Below are 26,948 nucleotides of genomic sequence, written 5' to 3'. Positions count from 1 at the left end.
AAATAAATAAATAAATATATATATATATATATATATATTAGTTTTTTCTTATAGAAACTTATAATGAAATATTTATAATTTAAAAAAACTTATTTTATTTATTAAAAAAATCCTGATTTATTGGTAAAAGTGAAGAAAGCTTCAACTAAATTGTTAATTCATATTTTTAAAATCTTTACTTAGTTCCAATTATTTTTGTAAATTGAGGTTGTAAAGAAATTAATAATTGTGGCTTTGTACATTTAAACAATTGATTTAAAAAAATTATGTGATATTTAAATAAACTTTACAAATAACTATTTGTTTACTTGAAACGATAGGTTTATGAATAGCTTTTTAAATCTTTAGCACGTTGCTTGCTAGAGTTTTTATTTATAATTTTTAAATATTACAAAGTACTTGAATTTATACTTTTTTACAAAAAAAACTTAAAAATACAAGGTAATCAAAAAATAAATAAAAATATTTCTTTTAAATCAGTTGATGAAGTAAACATTTATTAGTAATTGCAATTTAATCCATATATTTGATTAAAATATCTAATTACTAGTTGAAAAAAAAAACTCTAATTGATAGATAATAATAAAAGCTATATGAAAAATGATATGTATAAAATAAAAAAATACTTTGAAATCTACATTATATATATATATATATATATATATATTAAAGATTAATGATTGATAAGCAAATGCTTTATTGCTGCAATATATTGATATATAAATACATATATTCCAATGCCAAACTTTATTCCATTAATGTAATCAAAATAGAAAAAGAAATGTAAAATTTATAACTTTATATTAAATTTGCATTATATATAATTTGCACTATCTCCTTCATTTCTTCTCTTTTTGTACGTCCTCCATTCTTCATGTAGCCATCAGCCTTTGTGATTATATTACTATATTAATTAATTGATGGCAACCAATTGTACCATTGTTAGCAACTATATACTTTTCCAACTTAATCTTTTCTAATCTAGACTTTAAGATATTTATTTTTAATTTAGATTGCATATTACTAACCTACCTTTTATTACCTAGACTCTATTGATCCAATTCTTATGTAGATTGGGTGTCTTAGATGTACCTTCTATTCTCCAAATCCTATCAGTCTAGATCTTCAATTTGGATTAGTTCTTTAAAATTGCCTTTGTCTAACTAAATCAATTATTAGCCATGTATAATTTTTTAATTTTTACATTTATATGTTGAATGAAATCTTTTTAAAAAACTAAATGTAATTCTATTGGTTAATACTAAATACTTAATTATAAATTTGAAATATTATTTAATATTCTTTTTAATTGATTTTTACAAAATATCACTCATTAACAATACACAATCAGCTTCTATTAAATTATACTTTACAATCAAGAAAAATATTTTATTATTAAAATTTTAAAATTTCATGTCTTTATTTTAAATAAATATAAAATATCTTCAAGAATATTACTTGCTTATTTCAAATTTAATATTATTTGTAATTTTTTAATGATATGTTGGTTGATTTTGTCTGAAGGTAATTGAAGTAATCTATTAATAAGATTATAAATTTTAAACAAATTAAAAAAAAATTAAAAAAATCAAAGAACATTTGTATAATGACCTTTTTAGTTAAATTAAAATGTTTGAATTAAAAATATAAAGATGAAAAGTCATCAATTATTCTAATTGATATACAATTTGAAGTTGATATTGAATTTAAGAAAATAAAAACATAAAAAATTATATCTAATCTGATTGAAGACTATTCGATCTTTAAAATGTACAATTTTAATTTTAATTGATACATTATTGTTTTTACTTTTATTAGAACCATTTATTGTAACTTTTATTAGGATTATATTTTTTTCCTTTATTACTAACTTACTTATACTAACTTTTTTTGAAAAGCACATCCCTTTATAAGATTGATTGTAACAAACACATGTCATTCTAGATGTAACTGTATATATATATATATATATATATATATATATGAAATTTTTATTTTTTTAGGATGTAAATAAATAAAATAAATAAGAAAATAAATTTTTTTCTTAAAAAATAAAAACAATGAATATATGTTGATATTCATTTTTTCAGAATAAATGTTTTCACTAATTATTTCATACATACTTAATGAATGTAACCCTGCAAACGTCTCTCTCTATATATATTTATATTTATATTTATTTATTTATTTATGATAATAATAATAGTAAAATAAACTCGTGCAATACAAACTTGGGCTCCATCAATGAGTGAAATGATAAAAGATAGGACATGTTTTGCTTCAATTTCATCTCGAAAGATGCTACTTTCTGTAAATGACTTCAAAAGATTCCTATTATCTTACATTTGAACATTGACTCCCAATTGTCGAGGTTTGAATCAATTAAAAAATTTCCAAAATTTTACGTGTTTACTAAAATCAAATATTCTATATCCCAGAAAATATCTCATATATACTTCAATCAATAATTTAGAATATGAAAGATAATCAATTGTTCGAAATCTATATTCCATGATGTTTTCTGAATCTTATACATGAGTTCATGTTAGTGAATGACAAATTGAAATTACTCTTGTTTGAAAAAATATACAATTGCATGGCTTATTATTTTCAATTTGGGGTTTTTGTTTGATGATTTATCATATAATTCTGAAGGATGGTATTATGGTTATATCATCTTTTGGGTGTGTAAGTCTTATGACGATTTCGGTCCACTCAATCTTACTTGCTTTTGTTACAAGGTAGTTTTTGAAAAACTTTACTTCAATGAATATTTTTAAATGGTTCTCTACAAATTTACCAACATTTTGTTCTAAAATAAATTGAAATAATGTGACATTTTTCTTTTCTTTAATATAAATGTATTTTTTTCTGTTATACTGGTGATAAAAAGATTTCTTTACTTACTGTATAGATTGGAGCACATCTTTTTTTATTTCTCAACAATGACCGAAAAATTGCATATGGCCCGTTGTTCATGTTTGAGCCTAAAAGCCTTTTTGAGATACTACTGTACAATTATCTACTTGTCATCTCACTGTCTTTAATTGCATTCAAATGCAAGGTATTTGGTTAATGTTTGATGTTTTAGAGGTATTCTTGTATTCTTAACAATAACAAAAAAAAAAAAAAAAAAAAAAAAAACAATGTACGCTTTTCAAATACCTCAAAATGAAGAATAATAATAATACAAAAGTAAGGCTATCTATTTTTTTTTTATTCCATTTTGGAATTTGTATGACCATTTTGTATTCTAATGTATATTAAATATGGTGTAAACAACGTAGGCAATGAGGAGAGGAAAAATATGATTTTTTTTGAGAAAAATAACATAACAAGTATATGAATATAATTGTCTTGGAAGTTATGTATATGTGAGTGTCTATGTGTATACACGTACATATACTATTAGAAAAAATGTGTATTTGTAGAATTAGAAATTTTGTAAAAAGCACGAGTTACATTATCTTATTATAAAATCACGAAAGAAATTGGAACTTGTTAAAAATACAGATAAAAAATGGAGGCGTCACTTGGATAATTCCAAATAAAGTTTTGGCGCTGGGTGATCTGTTTCCAAAAGTACACCTCCTAGCGTATAATTTTACATTTGTTTTTTTTAAATAGCAAAGAAACCCACATAGTGAAGTATCACTATTAATAAACTCCCTAAATGTTATATACCCACACCATTATTTGAATGCAAGAATTTCTTTGATAATGTTTTGAAAGTTTTGAAAATGTGTGTTGAAGGTTTAAAAATAATGTACAGGGTAAGACCATTTCAAAGAGGAGGGGGAAAAAAATTCAATCAAAGTGAAAAAGAAAGAGGCATTGAAAATTTCAAATTAATTCTGCCTATACACCACTTTAAAAGTAACCAGCTTGAGAATGTTTATACAAGATCTTTGGATATAAAACATTAGCATCAGAAGAATACGTTCAATAATCCCATCAGATCCGTACAACATTCACGTTTTGAACTATGACCCAATTGCATTTATCGGCTGATACATAAAATATGATTTAATGGATCATAGAATCACGAAACTGTTCTAATTTTGTTTATTGACCAACTGATGAAACTGTATACTTCAACTGCAATAAAAAGAATAGTTGTATACTTCTATCACTGCCACATCATGATTATGCTTGGATTTCTTTTTAACCAACCGTTCAGAAGATTATTTTTTGAGCCCATTGGTGTCAGCATTGGTATATCTTGATTTTTTTTATATATTTCTATATTTTTACATGTTTTTGTATGGTACTCGTTTGGAAAATTCAAGTCTTGCTGACTTTACTTGAATCAAATCTTTCTTTTGCGAACAGATGTCACAACAATTGTCAAATTAAACAAGAGGGTGTATCCAAGAACTTTATTTACAGATCATGATTTTGAACGTTATCATTTTTATATTTTCCTGATGCCAGGTCGACAATTTCGTCATTTTTTACCCGAGTTTACCGTCACGAACATGCTCCAAAAGCAAGTTGAATTAGATGTTGCCCACGTTGGGACGGGATAAAAGATAACTTTTTCCAAAAAACGCTTGTGGTTTTACTTATTTATCTGTGTGTATTAACATCAATGCAGTTGTCAAACCGATCAGATAATAGACCAATTTCTTCGCATTGTGAAAAGATAATCATGGAGCAGTTGTAGTGCATTCTAAGGTTGGTGGTATGAACTATATTCATTTCTTGCTATTATTACTTTCATTGAAAAAAGAAGAAGGTAGAAGTGCCAATTTCCAATAAAAAAAAAACGGTGGTTTACATATATTGACAGTGTAAACTGTCACAATGCAATGACGTTAAGCTCGCATTCCAAATCAGATTTAAAGACCAGGTTTAGGGACTGGCATGTAGGAACAGACCTCTGGCTATTCTATGCTGAATCAAACATACAAGCAAGTCCAATTTTCCAATTGATATCAATGGCAATGGAAAGCAGGCAGGGCTGGGACAAATAGGTGTCTACTATGAGCAACTAGTCGTGTATCGTTTCATCGAATTAAATGCTGGACTAGGGCAATACAATGCAAAATCAACAAGGAGGTGACAAACAACGAGTGGAATGCTTCTATGACAACACCAGACCAACGAAACCACCTGACATGTCTTCTCTGTACGAACCTGGGAGATCTATCTTCACTCCATTCTCCACCTCCACACCTCACGAGGCTGGTTTGTTGCGTATGAACAATAACTCTGGATTTTTAAATTCTCAAACTTATCCAACAACCCCCAAAAGTCGTCATATTTCCAATGAACACCATCAGGTTAGTCTATTATGCAAAGGAGAGCATTAGAATCTTCTGTGCTGATCATCAACACCCCAATTCGAGATAAACATGCAAATTACTGAATAAAATTACACAGAACGAGTGTAGAACAGGCGAGGGTTAAATAAGCTTAAAATAATAATATTCAATATTTAAGAATAAATCCATTGCATACTAGATATTCCAACATCTCTGGGTGACACTCTTACAATGATTCCACTTAGGAGCATTTGACTTAGGACTATCAAGTTAACAAAAAATTGAGAAATCGCATTTCGTGAAAATAATTGTATGTTTGACTTGAAATTTCCTTTGGAAGTGCTAGTCCCCGTGCCAGATGCAGGAATGTGCGACTCCAGAGAGGCTTAAAGAAATGCGGACGCAGTGGTCAGAGAAAAGGCCTCTGTAACAAAGATTCAAATAACTGCGATCAAAAAATATTACAATCCCCAAAAAACTTCAGGCACTCACGTGAAACAAACCCTATACACTCCGAGTTGACAAAAATGAACCGCATCTAGTACTTCAGTGAGATTGGTCCTTCTATGGAATTTGATGTTTTCTAGTTTCCAGCTGAATCACAGTGTGTAATCAGCTCTGCTCATCTTGGTTCAGAATCTTATCTTCGAGTGTTTCTCTCTGGTGAAACAATGCACATACCAAAGCCATGGGGCTGGAGAAGCAGTGGACAGTGAGTCTACACTACGCGGAATCAATTCTAGACGACACCGCTCTTCATTTGCACAAAGATTTCACTTCTGCGGTCTGCCACTGAGGCAAAATAAGACAACACCAGCTTCATTCCAGAAAGATGAAAACCCTAAAAATCTGAAGGCATTTCATTTTACGAATTGCTTTTAGAATTTGGATCATGCAAGCCACTAGATGTAAGTTAAGTATCTCCTGGACTGTAGGTTTGTTGCCATCCGCGATATCGTCAAGCCAAAACTCTAACACGGATTGTTGAGAACCTGCGATGGGAAATTTGCAGGGGGGAGACGATCTCAAGAATCAAGGCAATCGATGCGTAATCGTTCACAAAGTTCTAAACCTATCTGGGCAGTCAAGAAAACTAGTCACGCAATTACCATGAAACACACCTCTGCCCGTAAAAAAGTCGATACTGAACGAGAAATCATTACAGCTCCCGAAACGAGGAAACTAGCTAAGAAGCCAAGCCGAGAAGGAAACTTCACAAGGATAAACTACAGTTGTTATGATACCTCCACTTCCATCGTAATTAAAACCTCAACAAACAACCCGTTCATGCAACTGAATCAGAATCGCAGAAAGTAAGAAATTCCTATCGACTGTGTAACAATCGAGAGAAAATATAAGAGGGCACTCCGATGCCCTAAAACATGACAGCACGCCCCAAGACCAAACTTCTCCGCACACAAAACCCGTGCCAGAGCTTGGAAGGGCTCCGTCCCGGGGCGCCGCACCACGAGAAGCTTAGCCTGACAAAAAGATACCTCCGAGACAGGAATACGAATAATGCTGAACTGCGCTGGTTCTCCTGGGGGACACGACGGGAATAGCTATGGCGTTAGTTGACGACGGAGCGCAACAGGCTTGTGCGCGAATGCCAGCGGAATGGCATGTGGAAGTCACAAGTGGGACCTCATCCGTCGTTCCGATGGCGGTTCCGATGAGCCTACTACTCCTACTCTACCCTAGCTCCCTCCCTACTCGTTTCTATTCATTCATGTGCCAGTACGTGGCACCAAACTTTGCGTCTAAGTAAAACAACAACAACAACAACAACATCAACAGCAGCAGCAACAACAACAACGGCTAGGGCCAACTTGCCTTTCGGTTGCAAGTCCATATTTGTATCGTCTCACAACATGCTCGTCGTGCTTTTCCTGATTTAGGAATGGGAGCCCTAATGAGACGTACACTTGGGACTCGTACGCGCCATTGTACGTGAAATACTACATACATGTGTATATATACATACATGAGAGCAGACAAAATGAGTAATGATAAGCCAGGAGGAGAATGGAAGGAAGACTGCAAGGAAAGGGGAAGAGGGACTTGAGGAGGAGTAATCATGAACAACGGTGGTGAGGAAGGAAGGGTGGGACCCACCACCATTGACGACTACTTGCAAACGGACGAAAGATAGGGACGAAGAAGGCAACTGAAGTGGTGGTGGTGGAATGGATGAATATTGGAGGGAAGGTGGATGTATGAATAAATGGATGGATGGGTAGAGAGGGTGTGGGGGCATAGAGTAGGCCGTGGCGGGGGAGGTGAACAGAGAACAGCTCAGCTAATCTTATCCGAAAGCAACGAAGCACTAGCGCAGCACAACCCCCACCCGACCCCCCCCGCAGCCCTTCCGCGCGCCCGCCCGCTCGCCTGCCTGCCTGTGTTGCCTCTCCCCGCTCTCCGCAAGCGGCCCCGGTGCCCGCGCAGAATGCTCGCTTTCCTTTTCCCGTTGGTGGTGGAGGTGGTGGAGGTGGTGGAGTTGTAGTTGTTGCGTCTGGCGCTTGACACACCCCCCCCTCCCCCCCCCTCTTCGTCGTCTTCCAACTCTACGCTCCTTTCCCCCTTCCACCATCCCCGGCTCTCTCTCTTCCCCTCTCTCTCTCCTCGTCCCCTCTCTGTGGCTCGCTCTCGCAACTTCCGTCTACGCTTGCGCTTGATCCTCTCCATCCAGCAACCTCACCGTCAATCAACCACGGGGACTGACGAGGGAGGTTCGCCTTTGGAGTATATTCCGAAGAGTCGTGCAGCTTCTTCACTCTACCAATTCATTCCACCGCGCATCTTGCGATCGAGAGAGGGGTTGGTTTTGCGGGGCTTGTTGTGTGGAGGATGAATAGTCATCGGCGTAAAGAGGTGCTGGTGCTAGGGTTTCTCCTTCTTTCAGTTCTCTAACCTCCGCTCTCGCTCCTTTTCTCTCTTTTCCTCGGGTGCGGTTGTCTTTTGGTGCCTTACCACTATTGAGTTTGTGCCCGGGTTTGTCTTCTAGGGGGCAAGGGTCTAATCAATCTGGTAGTTTCGATGCGACTTTTTTAGGAGAGATAATTGCCTACCGCATTCTGGGGAGTTGTTTGAAGGGGCGGGATCTAGGTTTGAGGTTGGATCTCGGGTGTTATCCGGATTAGAGAATCTGGCCACCTTCTTGTGTGCCGACGTTGGAGTTGAGCAGGAGGATTGGCTGCTTGCCTCTCTCATGGAGGGCGACGGGGTGCACCGACCGCGTGCGCTCGTGTGCTGAACTCTGTGCTGGTGGCGTAGTTGGTATGTGCTTCTGTGCCCTTGTAGGTTTTTACCTGGATGGCCTTGGACGAACAGATAGTAGTTTTGTGCGTTCAGCTGTGTTGATGTGTAGGACGACGCGCGCTAAGGGATTGATAACCCTACGCTGTCCTAGTTAGCGCTGCGGGTGTCGAGTGTGATGAAGCGGAGGTGAACTACACAGGATTTTTTTGGAGGTGTTACAATGATGTCACGGTCGTATAGCAATCTTTTGGATCTAAATGAGGATTCCATGACACCCGCCGATTCTCCCGTGAGCTTTAGGCGACGAATCAATGACCGCTCGTTGACCGCAAGCAGATTGCCCGGGTTACCTAGCGGAGCATTGTATGATGATGATAGGTCCACCGAACACGGCGGCGGGGGCTTCAGTACTGAAGCTTCGGTAATGTCGGAGGGGAGTCGAATGCTTGTCGTTGCGCGCATGTTGCCATTGAACGCTGTGCCCCATCCGAATGGGAATAGCTACTTATTCGAGTGGGACAAAGACTCGTTGCTTTGGCAGCTTAGAGATGGATTGCGGCCTGGAATGGAGGTTATCTATGTAGGCTGTTTGAAGGTGGAGGTGGAAGACGCTGATCAGGACGAGATTGCGGCCATGCTCCTGGAAAATTTTAATTGCGTTCCTGCTTTTCTACCCAACGAACTGAAAAGTAGGTTTTATCATGGGTTTTGCAAGCAGATGTTGTGGCCCCTTTTCCACTATCTGTTACCTCTCAGTCCTGAGCATGGGGGTCGATTCAAACGCTCATGGTGGCAAGCATATGTGTCCGTCAACAAGATTTTTGCCGACAAGGTGATGGAGGTGATTAGTCCCGACGATGACTATGTGTGGGTGCATGACTACCATCTCATGGTTTTGCCCACTTTTTTGCGTAAGCGATTCAATAAAGTGAGGCTCGGTTTCTTTTTGCACAGCCCGTTTCCTTCGTCCGAGATTTACAGGACGCTGCCGGTGCGTGACGAGATACTTAGAGCTCTATTAAATGCAGACTTGATAGGGTTTCATACATTTGATTATGCGAGGCACTTTTTATCATGTTGCAGCCGTATGTTAGGTCTGGAGTACGCATCTAAGCGGGGGCACATTGGGTTAGAATATTATGGCCGCACCGTGGGCATCAAAATTATGCCCGTCGGTATCCACATGGGTCAGTTCGATGCAAGCTTGAAGCTTGCTGATACAAAGTGGCGTATTGGTGAGATCAGGGAAAAGTACAAGGGAATGTCGGTTCTTCTTGGGGTAGATGACATGGACATTTTCAAGGGCATTGGGCTGAAGTTCTTGGCTATGGAGGAGCTTCTCAGGCAACACCCACAGTGGCAAGGGAAGGTTGTCATGATACAAATTGCTAATCCTGCGAGGGGTAGTGGCAAAGATATTGACGAAGCTCGTGAAGAGGCCTATACTATAGCCAAAAAAGTGAATGAAGAGTTTGGGAATGAGCGTTATACCCCGATTGTCTTGGAGGAGAGGCACGTGCCCCTGTTTGAGCGAATTGCGTATTACACCATCGCAGAGTGCTGTGTTGTGACGGCAGTGCGTGATGGGCTCAATCTCATCCCGTACGAGTACATCGTATGTAGGGAAGGAGCTCCTCAGATGTCAGAATCGGAAAATTATCTTGAAGAATCATCTGTCAAGAAAAGCATGTTGATAGTGTCTGAGTTCATCGGATGCTCGCCATCTCTGAGTGGTGCCATTCGGGTTAATCCCTGGAACATTGAGATGGTTGCAGAGGCTATGAATAGTGCGATCACGATGAAAGAGCAAGAGCAACACCTGCGCCATGAGAAGCATTACAGGTATGTTAGTACGCATGATGTTGCGTACTGGGCCAAAACCTACACGTCGGATTTGGAAAGAACTTGCCGCGATCACAATAAACGCCGGTGCTATGGGATTGGGTTCGGATTAGGTTTCCGGATCGTAGCTCTGGATCCGAGCTTTAAGAAGTTGCGCACCGAACTTATTGTCGGAGCATACGGGAAGAGTGCCACCAGAGCCTTACTTTTGGATTATGATGGTACAGTGATGCCTACATCACACGAAGAGAGTCCTAGTCCCGAGGTTTTGGATCTTTTAAATACGCTTTGCAACGACCCAAAGAACACACTTTTCATCGTAAGTGGGCGTCCACGGAATAAGCTTGGGGAATGGTTTAGTTCCTGCGAGTTACTTGGTCTTGCTGCTGAACATGGATACTTTTACAGGTACAAAGTTGACAATTCTCTGCATTAATTCAAGCTTCTTTTGTTTCTTCATTTACTTTTTTCTTTTCCAGGTGTAGCGAGATAATCGTTTGGGGATATTTTGAGTTTCTTATTTTTGTGTTGCCTTTTAGCATCTGTGGTGCTTTTTCTCATGTTTGTAGTCTGACTGAATTTGTTTGCTACTATCTGGAATGTTACATAGGTGGCGACGGGACTCGGATTGGGATACTTGTAGACCACAAAGTGTTTCAGAGTGGGATCGGTTGAGTGTTGTTGAGCGTGAAGCGCCGTCCACGAGCTTTGATTGGAAACTGATTGCAGGGCCAGTCATGCAACTTTACACCGAGTCAACAGATGGCTCCTATATTGAGGCCAAAGAAAGTGCATTGGTGTGGCATTATCGAGATGCAGACCATGACTTTGGAGCTTGGCAGGCTAAAGAGTTGCAAGATCACCTTGAAAGTGTACTAGCCAATGAGCCAGTCACGGTGAAGAGTGGTGCGCAAATTGTGGAAGTTACACCTCAGGTACTTAACATTACATAAGTAGACATACTCGAAGATCGAATATTGGCTTATTGGTTGTGACATCTGTTTGCATACGGTTGATAATTTCTCAATGAAGCGTAAAATGGACGGATTAGTGCGTTCGAAGCATTAATGAACGTGTATGTTTTGCATTGCAGGGGGTGAGTAAGGGAATTATGGTGGAGAAGTTGCTATTAATGATGGAGAAGAAGAATGGAGCCTTGCCAGACATGGTACTGTGTGTGGGTGACGATCGGTCAGATGAGGACATGTTTGAGAGCATTGAATCCCTCATGCGTGGCGCCCCCAGTGCCGAGGTATTTGCATGCACTGTGGGTCAGAAACCCAGTAAAGCCAAGTACTATTTGGATGATGTTGGGGAGGTAATCAAGATGCTACAGGGGTTGGCAAATGCCTCTATTAGGTCCTCTGCTTCATCACTTCCTCAGCTTTCTGATTTCTCATCTCTTCATATTTAGGTGAGTTCCACTATTCAAAAAATTTACCTGATACGATTTTTAGCAAGCTACACAGAAGTGTCACATCGAAATTAGTTAGAAGTACCAAACTCTCTAGCAGTGCTTATGATCTTGGTTGGATGAACTATGATCGTTCGAGTTGAATGCGTTAACAACAACAGTAATAAAATTGTAGATTTAATTTCAATAGAATTGGAAGTGTAAGGAATAGTCTAGAGGTTAGAATGAATGAGCGACGCATTTCAAAAGTTTATTTGATAATTTACGAGCCTGCCAAGAAGTAATATTTTGGGGTGGCGCTTTGAAGTAGTTTAAGAATGGTCACAATTTCGAGCCTCTTCTTCTTGATTAGTATGTGCCAGATTTGGGTGTTTTCACAAAAAAAAAAGCCCAAGAAAACATTGAAATGTAATACAGTACTAGCCGAGTCCAAATCAACTAGAAAGAACATTTTGCATCTCCTTCGTGGAAACAATTTTTTCTTTGATGGTTTCGTAGTTTTAGTTTTCTTTGAATAATTGTCATTTTTCGGGTGCTCACTTTTTTCCAATCTGTGTCATGCAGGTGGTTCCGTAGAACTTGATAAGGGTAGTGTTAGATGAATGCAAACAAATACAATTTATAGTCGACATCCGTTGGAGTTCTTCAGGTATGAAACGCAGATTTGTTATGATCGTTTTGCCTTTTCAAATCTGTCTTAATTAATTTAGAATTGGGAGTTCTTAAGTGATCTTATGTTTACTACTTTTGCACTGTGTTTATCTTTTGAATACATGTAATTGCAAGCCGTTTTATGGAAGTAGTTTTGCAACCTTCTAACTTTTCATCGGGTACTTGTTTCTGGTGTCAGGGGTTGGGAGCAGGTATGCAGTTGGCTCAGCGACAGTGGTGAGTGCAGGCTTATGAAAGAACGGCTGCTAAACGCTGCTATAAGTGCTGGAATTCAAGCTGTTGCTTAAGGTTGTGATTGATTGCAAATAGACAGACTGACCGAGTGATCCTTCCAACGCGAAGAATGATGCCGCTTTTTTTTTACAGTTACCCTTTTTTCAGTTGTTTTAAATTCTGTAACAGTGTTGGTTTTGTTACTCCGTCACCACAACAATCTGTGCCGAGACTTATCTCGAGGGAATTTTCTAAATTGAGTTTGTTGCGAAGAGTTTTCGTCGATGAAACTTTGGTCTGTGCTCTGTTTGGCAGTACGTCATCTGCTTTTTGTGTCATAGCAGTCTCCATTTCCTCTGCAAATCGGGTGTTTTTATTTTGCAACTGCGGAGGTTTCACATCCAGCTGATTGTGGCGGCTCCTTGTTAGAGTATCCACTGCGCCATCAATTCCGACTTTTGCAGCAAAGTGGAATGAGGGAAGGTCCCTTGGTAGTACTTTGACATATCGCATCCTGAGATTGTAGACACAGTAACTCCTAAACCAATAAATCTGGTAAATGTGAACACCTACTCGGACCTTTTTTCTCTGCTACCCATTCTGGTCACAATATTTTATAGATTCTTTGTAAATGGATTCTATATCTTTTTTTCGTGTTTTCAGAAAATTGAGTGATGATACATCTTACAATGTTTGGTGCAAATCAGAAGTATTTGAAAGACGACAAGTGACTCTAATGTACATCTCAATCATGCAGTCGTATCAAAGCTCGTGTCTATATGAGTCTTGACTTTTTCCAGTATGTTAAGAATTCTACTAAATATGCTTTATAACATTCTATATGCATTTTAATGTGGGAAACAACGGTAACCTTTTAGCATCGTTTTCGTTCAAATAAATGCTCACTGATATTGTAGTAAATTGTTATTGGACTGCGAACATTCGTATATTGAAAGCCTGTTTATTTGGTTTTACTTCATACCACCATACTTTCTATGAAGTAGTGGCATTTGAAAACAAAAATCTGTTGCAGCCACATGATTATCTAATTCACTATCAAGTACCAATATGTCACACTTAAATGACAAATAAGGCAAAGGATTTATTTTTATTTTTACTTTTTAGTATCCTAGTGGCTCAATTTTTGTATACAGGCTTTTAAATTCAACATTAAGTACGTCATGAACAATACGAAACAAAAATAAATAAATCAATGTGGCCTCTTCATCTTAGTACCTGATAAATTGCAAAATATCACAGTCAAAAAAGCTTTAGTGATATATTTACAAAAGTTCAAAAGAAAGATGGAACACTGGTTTGTAATGTTAAATCTTCTCAATCAGTTTTACACGGAGTACCATATACTTCATTACAAAATTTCTTCACAAAAACCCTTGTGTCATTTGAAGATCCATCATATGTAAAAACAAATCATTAGTGGAATTCCAATGGTGTTCAAATACTAAATAGTCATCTTATTTGGACATATGATACTTTCTCATATCTCTTTTGAAAATATATCCTAAATATCAATTAATAGCAGAAAATGGATTTCAAATTCATTCATCTTTGTTGTCATTTTGAATTTATTGCATCTTATAGAACCTTTTATTTAATGAAATATCTGAATTGAACTTAAACAACATTCAAAAAGTAATAATTAGAAATTATAACAAACATGTTCAAATTTTTCAATCATAAACTCTTGAGCCTTAGAGATATTCAAAAAATTGTTAGCCATCATTGCAGATTTATGTTTGACATTTTAATAATAGAAATATTTTCTACAAAAATCTCATACTTTGCAAAATTTAAATTTTTCTTTTAAATTTTCAAAATTTATTTTCAACAACTCGAATAATTAAAGATTTATGATAAAGTGCAGGATATTGATTTTTTAAACAATTATTATTTATGCAGCTTAAGCTATAATTTATTGAGATTTGCAATCTCTACCAATTAAAGTATGTTGAAAATCTTTTGAAAAAACTGGTGTGGCGTTAATCTTGATGGTCCATGAATATGTCCAATCACTTTAAATTGATTGTAAGGTTAAGAATGATAGTTGAATAGTAGATGGCTTGGCTATGAGTACTTATTTGAAAATAAAGTAGACAAAAAGAACTAACTATTAGAAGAAATTATGAATAATTGATTAACAATCATTAAATAAAGAAAGAATTTGGATTAGAAGAAGGTTCAATGGTTTAAGAGAGAATTAAGAGTAATTAGGACAAAGCATATTTGAATGCTACCATAAGTTAGTTGTATCATGGTGGACCAAGTCCAATGAAGGAGCTTATTATTGGATAAGAAGGACAATTATGGTTGCTAAGAATTAGTGCAAAGTAACTAAAGGAGTGAAGACTTACTGTCACGGACATATATATTTATTCCAATAGTTACTTATATGATTAGGTAGAAATATATAAATATAGATTAATTTCATAAAGTTTTTTAGAGAAGCTTCTCAAAAGCTTTTTAGATGCAATTTCGACTTTAGATGTGTTTGTAGGTTAGAAACTTGGCCAACAAATTAACCACGTGTTGGTAGCTTATGAAATAAGTTAACTCAGTGTAGTAGTTTGTAGAACAAGCTTACTATGTGGCACATATATAGAGAACTTGCCTTACAAGTTAAGACATGTGGCTAGCAAAGTCAACACATGTTAGAGGTCTTATAGAATATTGTCATATAGCTCCTAGTTAGAGAGTATATATGGAAGCAAGCGTGAAGCTTTCTTCATTCTTGTCAATGCCTTTCTAGTCATTAGTCTTGTTCTAAGACTTTCTAGTCTTTTTGTTTTTGGCAATAGCCATTATAGTTCAATATTATATCATCTTTGAATGACTTTCTAGTTTCTTTCAATGATACAAGAGTGTATTAAGGATTTTCTTTCCTCTAGATTCATATCCTTGATACTTACTATTAGGCTAGAAATTTGGTAGTTCTAAGCAATAGAAGTTATGTGAAAGAATGCCTTAGAGTACAAAATTTAAAGAAGAGACAATGAATGTTGAACAACAATTGTAGAGATTCAAAGCCAACTATATTCAAATGAATAAATGCACTATGATGGATGACATGAATTTTGATGAATTACTAATGTATTAGAAGTATTATGCATATTAATATAGTTAGAAAATAGATTGTAGAAAGATAGTCAAGTCTATTACTGATTGCCATATATTGAATCTTAGAAGTTGATAGCATAAATAGTGACAAACTATGTAAGATTTTAAGTTGGATTAGAAGTCAATGGATATGGCAACTCATGCTTATTTGAAAAGGAAGGAACTTCATAGCTACATGTATTTAGTTCTTCAAGTTTTCTAATTTAGATGGCATATTTTTTTGTGGAGAAGTAAAAACTCTAGTTAATTGATCTAAACTTTTCAATGGTTTGTATTTTTTTAATATTAAGCAATAAGATTTAAACAAGAAGCACTAGTAAAAAAAGACTTTTATATGATAAAACTTAAATTTTAAGTTATATAAAGAAGGCTTTCAAATTCACTTACACTCTATTGCACCAATTCTAAGTGGTGTTGTGAATGTTGTGTATGCAAACAAGAAAATGTCATTTTTGATAATTTCTTCAACATTCAATTTTTTTAATTTAAAAAAAGTATATAAAAAGGTATTGTGTTATCTCAACTATTCTTTTGTAAGCTATTTGGACTACAAAATCCTTCTTGAAGTGACAATTAGATTGACTAGAATAAAGAAGAAGAAATAGAATCTAATCTAATCAAATATGTTTTAGGGGAGTATTAATGCAAGATATTATTCTTACTATTTAATCTAATATAAAAATATTTAAATTTCTTTGAAAGATGTAATTTTTAAAAATATTATTAAGAAGTTAAAAAATTTAAAATAAGAAGAAAAGAATTAAAAAAAAAAATAGTGGTATGAAAAGGACTCAAAACAAGAAAAAAAAAATAAGAAGAAGAAAAAAAAAATAGTATCAAAAGAAATCAAAACAAGAAGAGTAGACTAAGTAAGAAAGAAGTTAATAGAAGAAGTAGAAGAACTAATGTAAAAAAATTAGAAGAAAAAAGTTAAATAGCTAGTTTGAATAGATAAAGTGGTTAACTACCTATGTGTTATAAAAGACAAGGTCTTTGAGCTGCCTTAGATAGTTAAGGTAGTTAGAAACAAAGTAGTTTTAATAAGACCAAATAGTACTAAAAATCTTATTATAGGTCAGATATAAATAGCTAAAAATTATGTTGTAAACATTATAAGAGAAATCATAATAAAAAAATAACAATTGACATTCTACTTGTCATTATATTATACATTTTTAATACATTAACAAGTCTTAAAGTTTAAGTCATAAAATATTTCAAAAAAAGATTCATGAAGACCTTTAGGATTTTCAACTTCAAATGAAAAGAACTTTGAAGCTAAGATCATCAAGTTACAATTCTAGCGACAATGAAAAAATGTTCATCATATGTAAGCTAAGTTCTACTTTGATGCAAATGATATCAATGGAATACTTCAACTTTCACAAAGCCTTATGAGACAAAAATAAGACATAAAGAAGAGATTAAAGAACAAAAAAGATATATTTTAAGATAAACATTATTTTTTACATGTATAAATCTTAATAAAAATAAAAAATAAAAAATAAAACTCATTAAAAATATCATTTTAACTTGAAATACAAACTTACTTCATCACAATCCAAATTAATAAGAAAAAATGATATAAGCTTTTATATGGCTAGAAACAACAAAATAAACCAATAAATTTTAAAACATAAAATATTTTCAAAGTCAACTTTAATCTATTCAAATATGAATACATCTGCAAATATTAAATTCCAACATATTATTGTATTTATATTCTAAAACTATGACAAATAAATTGAATTAAATTCTAAAAAAAAAAAAAAAAAAACTCAATAAAAAATAATTGCATTAAATTAAAGATCTTGATTGTTTCCTACCACATTGAAATTATGTGACTAGTCTTTTGTCTTATAAATCATCTACAATATCATGGACTTTTACATCATAAGATACATGAATCAACTTCATCCATTGTTATGAACATAAGAATGTTAGGTGAGTTACAAGTCTTAGATAGTTCCTATATCAGTCGATTAGCAAACCTAATCTATAACAATGATAATACATTTGTGATAATGTTGCTTATTTCAATTTGGCTAAAATTGTTAGAAACAATTCAACCTCATTACATAAAAATCCAATATTTATTTTTTTACAATTAAGCTGATTAATTCATTGACATATAAGTAAGGCTTGCAAACCACTATCACACCATTGATCTCTTAGAACAATACCTTTTAAGACTAAATTCATTGGTGTAGAGGTGTATCAAAAAGGGACAAAGAACTAAGTTTGGAGGCTCTATATCTTGATATGGTTCACTTGATGATTTTTGAATGTCTCTTCAATTATGGTCCATCCATCTACTAATCAATTTAATTCATAAACATGAAAGTCCAATAATAATTGATGATTCATCACTTTGTCAAATGTGTGGGTTGTACAATACATGTGGATCAGCTTGAGCTGTATGCTAAATATGATGACAAATTGAGAAATCCAAAGTTGTTGCTACTTACAAGACATTGCAACCTCTAGAAGCTCAAGTGTACATGCAAATGACACACATTGTGCATCACATGGCTTGTAAAAGTCTGCGTACATGATCCACAACTCTGTAGCTTGCTAATATGTCATAAACATGATTGAGCAATGCTTCATTGTGGAATGTAAAATACACCCACATCCAAGATTAGAAGATTGAAATAGTTGTATATCAAATTCTTGGCAGTTTAGCAATTTCATGGTACCATATAAAAATTAGTAATTTCATTAGTTATATAAGTATAAATGAAAATATACATGAATAATTTTGTATGTTAAAAAGAGCACATGTTATTCCATGTAATTAATAATTTTTATTATATTATATGTTTACAAGATTATTAGACACATAAAAATGTTAATACACATCTATATAACACTATTTATGTGGTCATTTCCAACTATATTCTATAATGTCGTATCTTGATAAAATACCTTTAATAATATTATTTTTAAATAAAGCCTTCCATTATTATATTTATATATATATATATATATATATATATACAGACATACATACATACATATACACTAACTAGTGGAAATCCATGCAGCTAGCCACAAAAATTATTTACTATAAATTATTAACAAAAAATTACAATTGAGAGCTTCCAAGCTCCATGCGCAATGATCTTGCAATGCTACTCTCATCAATTTTTAGCAATTGCATACAAATTTTGATTTTTGATTGATCAAAAGTTGAGTTATTGTTTCACTTTTGTAAAAACAATTAGAGATGGTTTTTGTCACCATTGGTTTATCCCATTGGTTTATTCTCGTTGAACTGATTTATGTAAGAGATACATGTATATACAAAACAACATATACATACATACATACATATATGCAAAGAAGGTCAACTGCCATACAATTTGAGTGAACACAATTTTGAAAATACCACACAATTGCATTGTTCTATCCAACACCTAACAAATCTTACATGCCCATGCTCCACTATGTTGATTTCCTACATTACATTCAATCTTTCATAGCTTTACAAGCCTTTACATTCCAATAACTCAAGCAGAAAGATTGCAACAAGAGTTGATGAAATACAAAATCAACATTGTTGTCTTGTTGTGCTGATGTAGTTGATGTCAATCCTGACACTTGTAACTATTACAAGGATAGTTCTGACTCTAATTTCTACTGACTTAAATAAAAGAAGGTCCAACAGTAAATGCTAATCACTCATACTAAATGTGTGTGTTGGGCCTCACACATTGATGATAATGTGCTGTTTCCATCACATGATGCAAAAATGGACATTCTAATGAGATAAATCCTACCAAGTCTAGTGCTGTTTAAAGACTTGGGTAGATACAATTGATGTAAACTATATACAGATGTTGTAGATAATAAAAATCCAGCTACTTGGTCCCCCACTGGGTTTTTTTTTGTTTCCATGGCATTAAATTTGCAAGATCAATATTCTTATTGTGTGGCCTTTGATGATACAACACATACCAAGACCATAATATTCACCTGCTTGTATCTCATATTGTTTTTTTCACTCTCCTTCTACATACATATATGCTGAAATATTTGCAAATGTAAGAGTCCTTATTATTTATTTTATTGATAGGTTTTCACTTGGAACTCCTTTGTCATCCAGGTTTCCTTCTGTTTTATCTTTCATTAGTCTTTATTTTTTGTAAATCTTATTTTCAATCAAACCAATTTCATTTGATTTGTGAGAAACACTAACAAAAAATGATTGCAAAACTCTTGATTACATGTGTAAGCATTGTGATTTGTTCTTGTGGTGCATGTATTTTTGCATAACAAAATTATTAGAATGATCCGATTGGACATATTACTCTGAAATGAAGGAATCCTATTGCTAGTAAATGCAAATGAACGTATACATACAAACAAAGGCAAACAAATAAGGTGAAGGAAAAATGAGTCTGAGTGGTGATACGATTATAGAAACATCATGAAAAAATAAAATAACATGAGGCGACGTATTTAATTGAATAGAATAGTCCCCTGGCCATGGAATCCCATGGAATTGTTTTGCGGAAACATCGAGCAAATCCACAGTGCTCAAGTCTGGAACCTGCGTTCACACCTGCGAAGGAGAAAATTGTGGATAGCATTATCCAAACACGGACCTGGGCAGCATTCGACGTTGCCCGGAAAAAAAAAAAAAAAAAAAAAAAAAACACACACACACGCACACACAACAACAACAAAAGTCATCGGGGCGTTGGGGGGGGGGGCGAGGGAACAGGTTGTGAAACTGGGGAACAAGTGCAATGAAGCTTGGGAGCGAAGGCCCCTCCCCCCACCCGGCGGCATATCCCGGCGTTCCCATCGTGTGGTGCACATCCACCCGCGCATGCAAGCGAGCGAGAGAGAGGGTGGATAGATAAAGAAGCCCTCGAAAGGTCGGGTCCCTTCGGAAAAACAACCCCCTTCACACGGACGGACGGACGCGAGGTCGCGGTTCACGTTTCTCGGGGCCAAGCTTCTCGGAGTTGTCAAGACGGCTTCTGGAAGGATAGGGTTCTGGGTTTACACATCTTGAGCGCACTCCCCCACAGCCACAGCGCTAGGGCTTGCATCGCAGCGTCACCACCCCAAGCTTCTGCGTTTGCAATCGCTCCGACTCGCTGTGCGCTTCCTACGTGCAGTTTCTCGGTTTCAGAAATTTTCGAGAAAGCTCTCAGTGGTTGAGCGAACGGAGCAAGGACAAGTCCGGGTGTGAGCGAGGCAGCGATGGCGTCCGTGATGAACGCGCAGGCGATGGCCGCTGCCGTGGGGTCGGTGGGAGCCGTGGCGGGCGCGGACGCGAGGAGGGGAGCTCGGAGGAACGACGGGGCGTTCAGCACGCGCAGGAATGCGTTCTTCGGGGGCGACGTGAAGAGTCGCGCGGGGTTCGGCGTGGAGAAGCTGAGGGCCAAGTCCGGTGGGCAGGCGAGGCGTGCCGCCGGTCCGATGCGGGTTGTGGCGGAGAAGGTGGTGGGGATTGATTTGGGCACCACCAATTCGGCCGTTGCTGCCATGGAGGGCGGCAAGCCCACCATCGTGACGAACGCCGAGGGGCAGCGCACCACGCCTTCGGTGGTCGCGTACACCAAGAACGGCGACCGGCTGGTGGGTCAGATTGCGAAGCGGCAGGCCGTGGTGAACCCCACGAACACGTTCTTCTCGGTGAAGAGGTTCATCGGGCGGAAGATGGCGGAAGTGGGCGACGAGGCGAAGCAGGTGTCGTACCAGGTGATCAGGGACTCGAACGGGAATGTGAAGCTGGACTGCCCGGCCATCGGCAAGACGTTTGCGGCGGAGGAGATTTCTGCTCAGGTAGGGCGTGTGTGGTGGAGATTGCGGAGGGGCGGGTGGGCGTGAATTGGTATTGGGATTGGCGAGGGGGGCGTGGAGGTGGCGGGAGGAATGGGTGTTTCCGGGTGAGGAGGAGGAAGAGGAGGGTCTGATTGTGGGGTTTTGGGAATGTTGTGAGTGCAGGTGTTGAGGAAATTGGTGGATGACGCTTCGAAGTTTTTGAACGACAAGGTCGCGAAGGCCGTGGTGACGGTCCCGGCGTACTTCAACGACGCCCAGAGGACTGCGACGAAGGATGCTGGGCGAATTGCGGGAGTGGACGTGCTGCGAATCATCAACGAGCCGACCGCGGCGTCGCTGGCGTACGGTTTCGACAGGAAGGCCAACGAGACCATCTTGGTGTTCGATTTGGGGGGTGGAACGTTCGACGTGTCCGTGTTGGAGGTGGGCGATGGAGTGTTCGAGGTGCTGTCAACTTCTGGTGACACGCACCTTGGAGGCGACGACTTCGACAAGGTGAGCTGGAGTGGGGACGGAAGTGTGTGCAAATGCATGTTGGTTGCGGCGCATTGGTGGGGGGCGCAGTTTGATGTGGAGGCGTGGGGGAGAAGAATTGGTGCGATTTGATGTTTGGGTGGGTGTGGTGCTGATGGGTGGAGGTGTTTTGGGGGTGGTGCAGAGAATCGTGGACTGGCTGGCCGACGATTTCAAGAAGACGGAGGGAGTGGACCTGCTGAAGGACAAGCAAGCCCTGCAGAGGTTGACTGAGACCGCGGAGAAGGCGAAGATGGAGTTGTCTTCTCTGTCTCAGGCGAGCATCAGGTGAGGGTGGTGACGGGGGCTGAACGGCGTGTGGGCGGGTGCGAATGGCACGGTGGATTGGGGAGTGGAATGGGTGGTGGAGCGCGGTAGGGTTGTTCGTGGGGTGGATTTGTTGGGGGTGACGGATGAGTCTGGGAGGGAAGGATTTGTGGGTATTGCGTTTGGACGGTTGCTGACCGCGCGGTGGCATGGGTTTGGTGCAGCTTGCCGTTCATCACCGCAACAGCCGACGGGCCGAAGCACATCGACACGACGCTGACTCGGGCGAAGTTCGAGGAGCTGTGCTCGGACTTGCTGGACAGGTGCAAGACCCCTGTGGAGAATGCGCTGAGGGACGCGAAGTTGTCGTACAAGGATCTGAACGAGGTGATTCTGGTGGGCGGTTCGACGAGAATACCAGCCGTGCAGGAGTTGGTGAAGAGGATCACAGGAAGAGACCCGAACGTGACGGTGAACCCCGACGAAGTGGTTGCTCTGGGAGCCGCCGTGCAGGTACGTGACGTGGGTGCGGAGTTGAGTTGAGTGGAGTGGAGTGGAGTGGAGTGGCGTGGGTGAGGGGCGTGTGGAATGCGGATGTGGAGGCAGGGAGAGTGGGGATGCGAGCGGAGCGGGGGTTGAGTGGGTGGTTTAGCAAGAGGTGTCGGGGTTGGTGGTGTGTGCGTGCGTTGTCATTGTTGCGGGTGGGCAGCACGAATGAGAAGGACGGGGGGTGTTGAATGCAGGCCGGTGTTTTGGCTGGTGAAGTGAGCGACATTGTTCTGCTGGACGTGACGCCTCTGTCTCTGGGTTTGGAGACGCTGGGGGGTGTGATGACGAAGATCATCCCGAGGAACACGACGCTGCCGACGTCGAAGTCGGAGGTGTTTTCGACCGCCGCCGATGGTCAGACAAGCGTGGAGATCAACGTGCTGCAGGGAGAGCGCGAGTTCGTGAGGGACAACAAGTCACTGGGAAGCTTCCGGCTGGACGGCATTCCACCGGCTCCCAGGGGCGTGCCGCAGGTGGAGGTTCGGTTCGACATCGACGCGAACGGCATCTTGTCAGTGAGCGCCATGGACAAGGGCACGGGGAAGAAGCAGGACATCACGATCACAGGAGCCAGCACGCTGCCCAAGGACGAGGTGGAGAGAATGGTGCAGGAGGCGGAGAAGTTCGGGCAGGAAGACAAGGAGAAGAGGGACGCAGTGGACACGAAGAACCAGGCAGACTCAGTGGTGTACCAAACGGAGAAGCAGCTGAAGGAGTTGGCGGACAAGGTGCCAGCAGAGGTGAAGGACAAGGTGGAAGCGAAGCTGAAGGAATTGAAGGATGCGATCGCGAGCGACAACACACAGAGCATGAAGGACGCGATGGCAGCTTTGAACCAGGAGGTGATGCAGCTAGGACAGTCTTTGTACAACCAGCCCGGAGCCGGAGGCGCGCCCGAGGGAGGCGCGCCAGGCGGGCAAGGGAGCAGCTCGGGGCCGGCTGCGGGAGGAGACGACGTGATCGATGCGGATTTCACCGACAGCAAGTAGGCGGATGAGGGTAGGGTTTTGTAGAGTAGGGATTGGGCAAGGCCGACGGGCAATGGGATCGGCGCGGGGCCGGGTCGGGCAGCAGAATCAGAGTAGGTAGAACCCATTTCGAGCGCGAGAGATGTACGCGAGCGGGACTCGATTGATTGATGATGTATAGGATCTGGTAGGGATTTTGCTCGGGACTGCAAGAGCTTAATTTACGAATTTTTTTCTCCAGTTTGAGGCGGCGGTTGTGGGGAGGAAGGAGGGATGTTTTGGGCAGGGAAATGATTTTCGCGGTTAGGATATTGGTGCAAAATTGGTTGAAGTGTTTGTGCATGCACCTTTTAATTCAGAAATTGTAACACCATCTCTGCAATCTTGGTTCCTCATAGGAGATGGTGGTCAATGTGGTTTATACGTTGGACAATTTTGACAATAATGACGGGTGGATCCACAAGTTCAACAACTATGGTTCGTTTTTGGCTGTTGTTTTGATTGTTATGCATCACAACGGAGTGCAGTTGGCTGGAATACTGTTATCTGTAGTTAGGTTCTGCAATTACCTGGTTTTGTTTAGAATGTGGACCATTTTGAAAATATATTCCGAAAGGATTATGAACCACCTTGCAGTGCAGTCTGTTTTTGATAAATTGTTTACAAATTGTGAAGAAATGAGATGGTTGATAGTAAGTGGAGATTTTTTACTTTTAAGGGCAATGAAGTATTTTTCGTGCAAGGAAGAAACTTTGCTACACAAGTAGTATTAGGCTTGAGCTTTGATGTAAGTAATACCAATTCCATTGAGGATTTCACAGTGTGTGACTTGAGTGGTGTGGATTTTGTATTGGGCAATTCGTTTCTTGACTCTTGTGGAGTTGAGATTAGAAGGAGACCTAGACTAGAAGTGGTGATGGTGACAACATAAGGAAAGGTTGAAGCCCTCAGCCATACCCACGAGCCTAGTTTGAATGGCCTCAGAATTTAATTAGTGAGCCAAGGGCAACTAATTGGTATCACATTTTGTTTGTTGGCTCAAAATTGTGTTATAAACAATGTGACTGTTCAACAAAATCTTAAGTGTCTACCTCAAACCGTCTTGAATGTGTTGAACAAGTTTAAGGACATGGTCACTAATGAACTACCAAGTGACCTACTTCCAAGAAGGGGGGTAGATCTCAAGATAGACTTGGTACAGGGTGTAACCCTGCCTAGTAAGGCCCCATATAGACAGAATTAGAAAGAGCTGGAAGAGTTGAAAAGGCAACTAACTGAGTTGTTAGCTAGGGGTTACATTAGACCAAGCAAGTGGCCATTTGGAGCCCCAGTTCTGTTTGAAAGCAAAAATGATGGAAATCTCCAAATGTGTGTAGACTACAAGGCCTCAACAAGATCACCATGAAGAACAACTATCTGCTATCGAGGACAGACAACCTCATGGATAGGTTAGCTGGCTCTAAGTTCTTCACAAGGATAGATTTGAAATGTAACTACTACTAGATTCAAATAGCTGAAGAAGATGTTGAGAAGACTGCGTGTAGAACAAGGTATGGATTGTATGAGTTCGTGGAGATGCCATTTGGGTGATGCAATGCCCCGGCTACCTTAACCACTATGATGAACTCGATTTTCCATCAAGAAACTGACAAGTTTGTGATCATCTATATTGATGATATTTTGATATACTCAAAGTCAAAACACGAGCATGTTAAGCATATTGAAGTAGTGCTTCAAAAGTTAAGGGATAACAAACTCTATGCCAATGCAGAAGAAAGTGAGTTTGCACTTCAAGAGATCGAGTTCCTTGGTCATGTTTGTAATAACGAAGGGATCAAAGTAGTTAAGAGCAATCGGAGATTGGAAGCACCACTAACTCAAAAGGGGGTTAGAGCCTTTTTGGGCCTGACAAACTACTATAGAAAGTTCATAAAGGGCTTTTCTAAGATTACGGGACCCATCTCGGATTTGTTGACCAAAGACAATAAGAAATTCCAATGGAGTGTCAAATTCCAAGAAGCATTTGATACACTCAAGGAAGCCTTAACTAGTTATGGAGTCCTAAGGTACCCAGACTTTGATAAAGACTTTGAAGTGCACACAGACGTTAGTAGTTTTGCAATTAGGGGAGTGTTGTCACAGCCATAATCATGTAAGCTAATAATTACTCATACAAATAGGTAGAAGTAAGTAAAAGTAGGTAAAAATAAGTTAATTCTATAATATTTAATATGGAAGCTTCTTAGAAGCTTCGTAGATGCTGCTTTGACTTCATAGGTATCTTTAATTGACTTTTTGGATTAGAAACGTGGTCAACAAGTTGGCCATGTGCCACACATGTTGTTAGCTTGAAGATCAAGCTAACTATGTGGCCCACACGTAGAAAAACTTGCCTTGTAAGTCAAGGCATGTGTCCTATAAAGTCAATACATATTGGAGGTCCTATAGAACGTCACCACGTAGCCCTTAGTTAGATAGTATATATAGAGACAAGAGTGAAGCCTTCTTCACTCTTGTCAACTCCTTTCTTGCTTCTAGTCTAGTTTCAAGGGTCTCTAGTTTTCTTGTCTTTTGGCAATAGCCATTCCAGTTTCTCTTTCAATATACATACTTGTTTATATATATTTTGTTACCTCTCTTTGAGTGAAGGTTCACTTGTCTGAATTATTTTTTCATCGAGTTCTTGTCCTTGATAGATTGACAAGAGTACACCTACAATATCAGAGCTTTGTCTAATCTTGATTAAGAGTGGATTACCCTTTTTTCTTGATAAGATATAAGTGTATTAGAAGTTGCGGATTACCCTCTTCTAAACTGATATTGTCCTTAGTATTTCCTTTGTCCGCAAGTCCTTTCTTCTAGTTGTCTTGAGTGATATTAGACATCTTCTCTCTTTTAAGTGTTATTATGGCAGAACTTCTTGAAATGAAGAGTGCAATGGCACAAATGCAAGAGCAATTGAGGGAGTTAATGCTTGCAATGCATCAACTCAATTTACCACCACAAGAAGCAACAAGATTGACAGGATGTGAAGATATAGAAATGGTT

At 38.5% G+C, this 26,948-nt stretch overlaps 2 protein-coding genes and 1 long non-coding RNA gene across 3 annotated transcripts; 2 read left to right on the top strand and 1 right to left on the bottom strand.

The window, feature by feature from the left end:
* Nucleotides 1–4,981: 4,981 nt before the first annotated feature.
* Nucleotides 4,982–7,522, bottom strand: LOC149988556 (uncharacterized). The gene is made up of 2 exons (XR_016504183.1): nt 7,101–7,522; nt 4,982–5,691 (listed from the first exon to the last, which is right to left on the bottom strand). It is a non-coding gene; the product is annotated as an uncharacterized LOC149988556 (long non-coding RNA).
* Nucleotides 7,523–7,743: 221 nt separating this feature from the next.
* On the top strand, nt 7,744–13,315 carry LOC112285181 (alpha,alpha-trehalose-phosphate synthase [UDP-forming] 5). The gene is made up of 5 exons (XM_024525810.3): nt 7,744–10,775; nt 10,978–11,302; nt 11,461–11,781; nt 12,346–12,430; nt 12,632–13,315. Exons 1-3 carry the CDS (start codon nt 8,746–8,748, stop codon nt 11,779–11,781), a joined length of 2,676 nt encoding a protein of 891 aa, XP_024381578.1. The 5' UTR covers nt 7,744–8,745; the 3' UTR covers nt 12,346–12,430; nt 12,632–13,315.
* Nucleotides 13,316–20,703: 7,388 nt separating this feature from the next.
* Nucleotides 20,704–24,140, top strand: LOC112284664 (stromal 70 kDa heat shock-related protein, chloroplastic). The gene is made up of 5 exons (XM_024524680.3): nt 20,704–21,603; nt 21,766–22,098; nt 22,262–22,404; nt 22,608–22,896; nt 23,127–24,140. The coding sequence occupies exons 1-5, from the start codon at nt 21,019–21,021 to the stop codon at nt 23,919–23,921; spliced, it is 2,145 nt and encodes a 714-aa protein (XP_024380448.1). The 5' UTR covers nt 20,704–21,018; the 3' UTR covers nt 23,922–24,140.
* The last annotated feature ends 2,808 nt before the right edge of the window (nt 24,141–26,948 follow it).

Source organism: Physcomitrium patens, chromosome 7, assembly GCF_059467195.1.
Source record: "Physcomitrium patens ecotype Gransden chromosome 7, ASM5946719v1, whole genome shotgun sequence".
Classification (NCBI taxonomy): Eukaryota; Viridiplantae; Streptophyta; class Bryopsida; order Funariales; family Funariaceae; genus Physcomitrium; species Physcomitrium patens.
The sequence above is the reverse complement of the archived record's forward strand: the minus strand, read 5'-3'. Positions and strand labels throughout refer to the sequence as shown.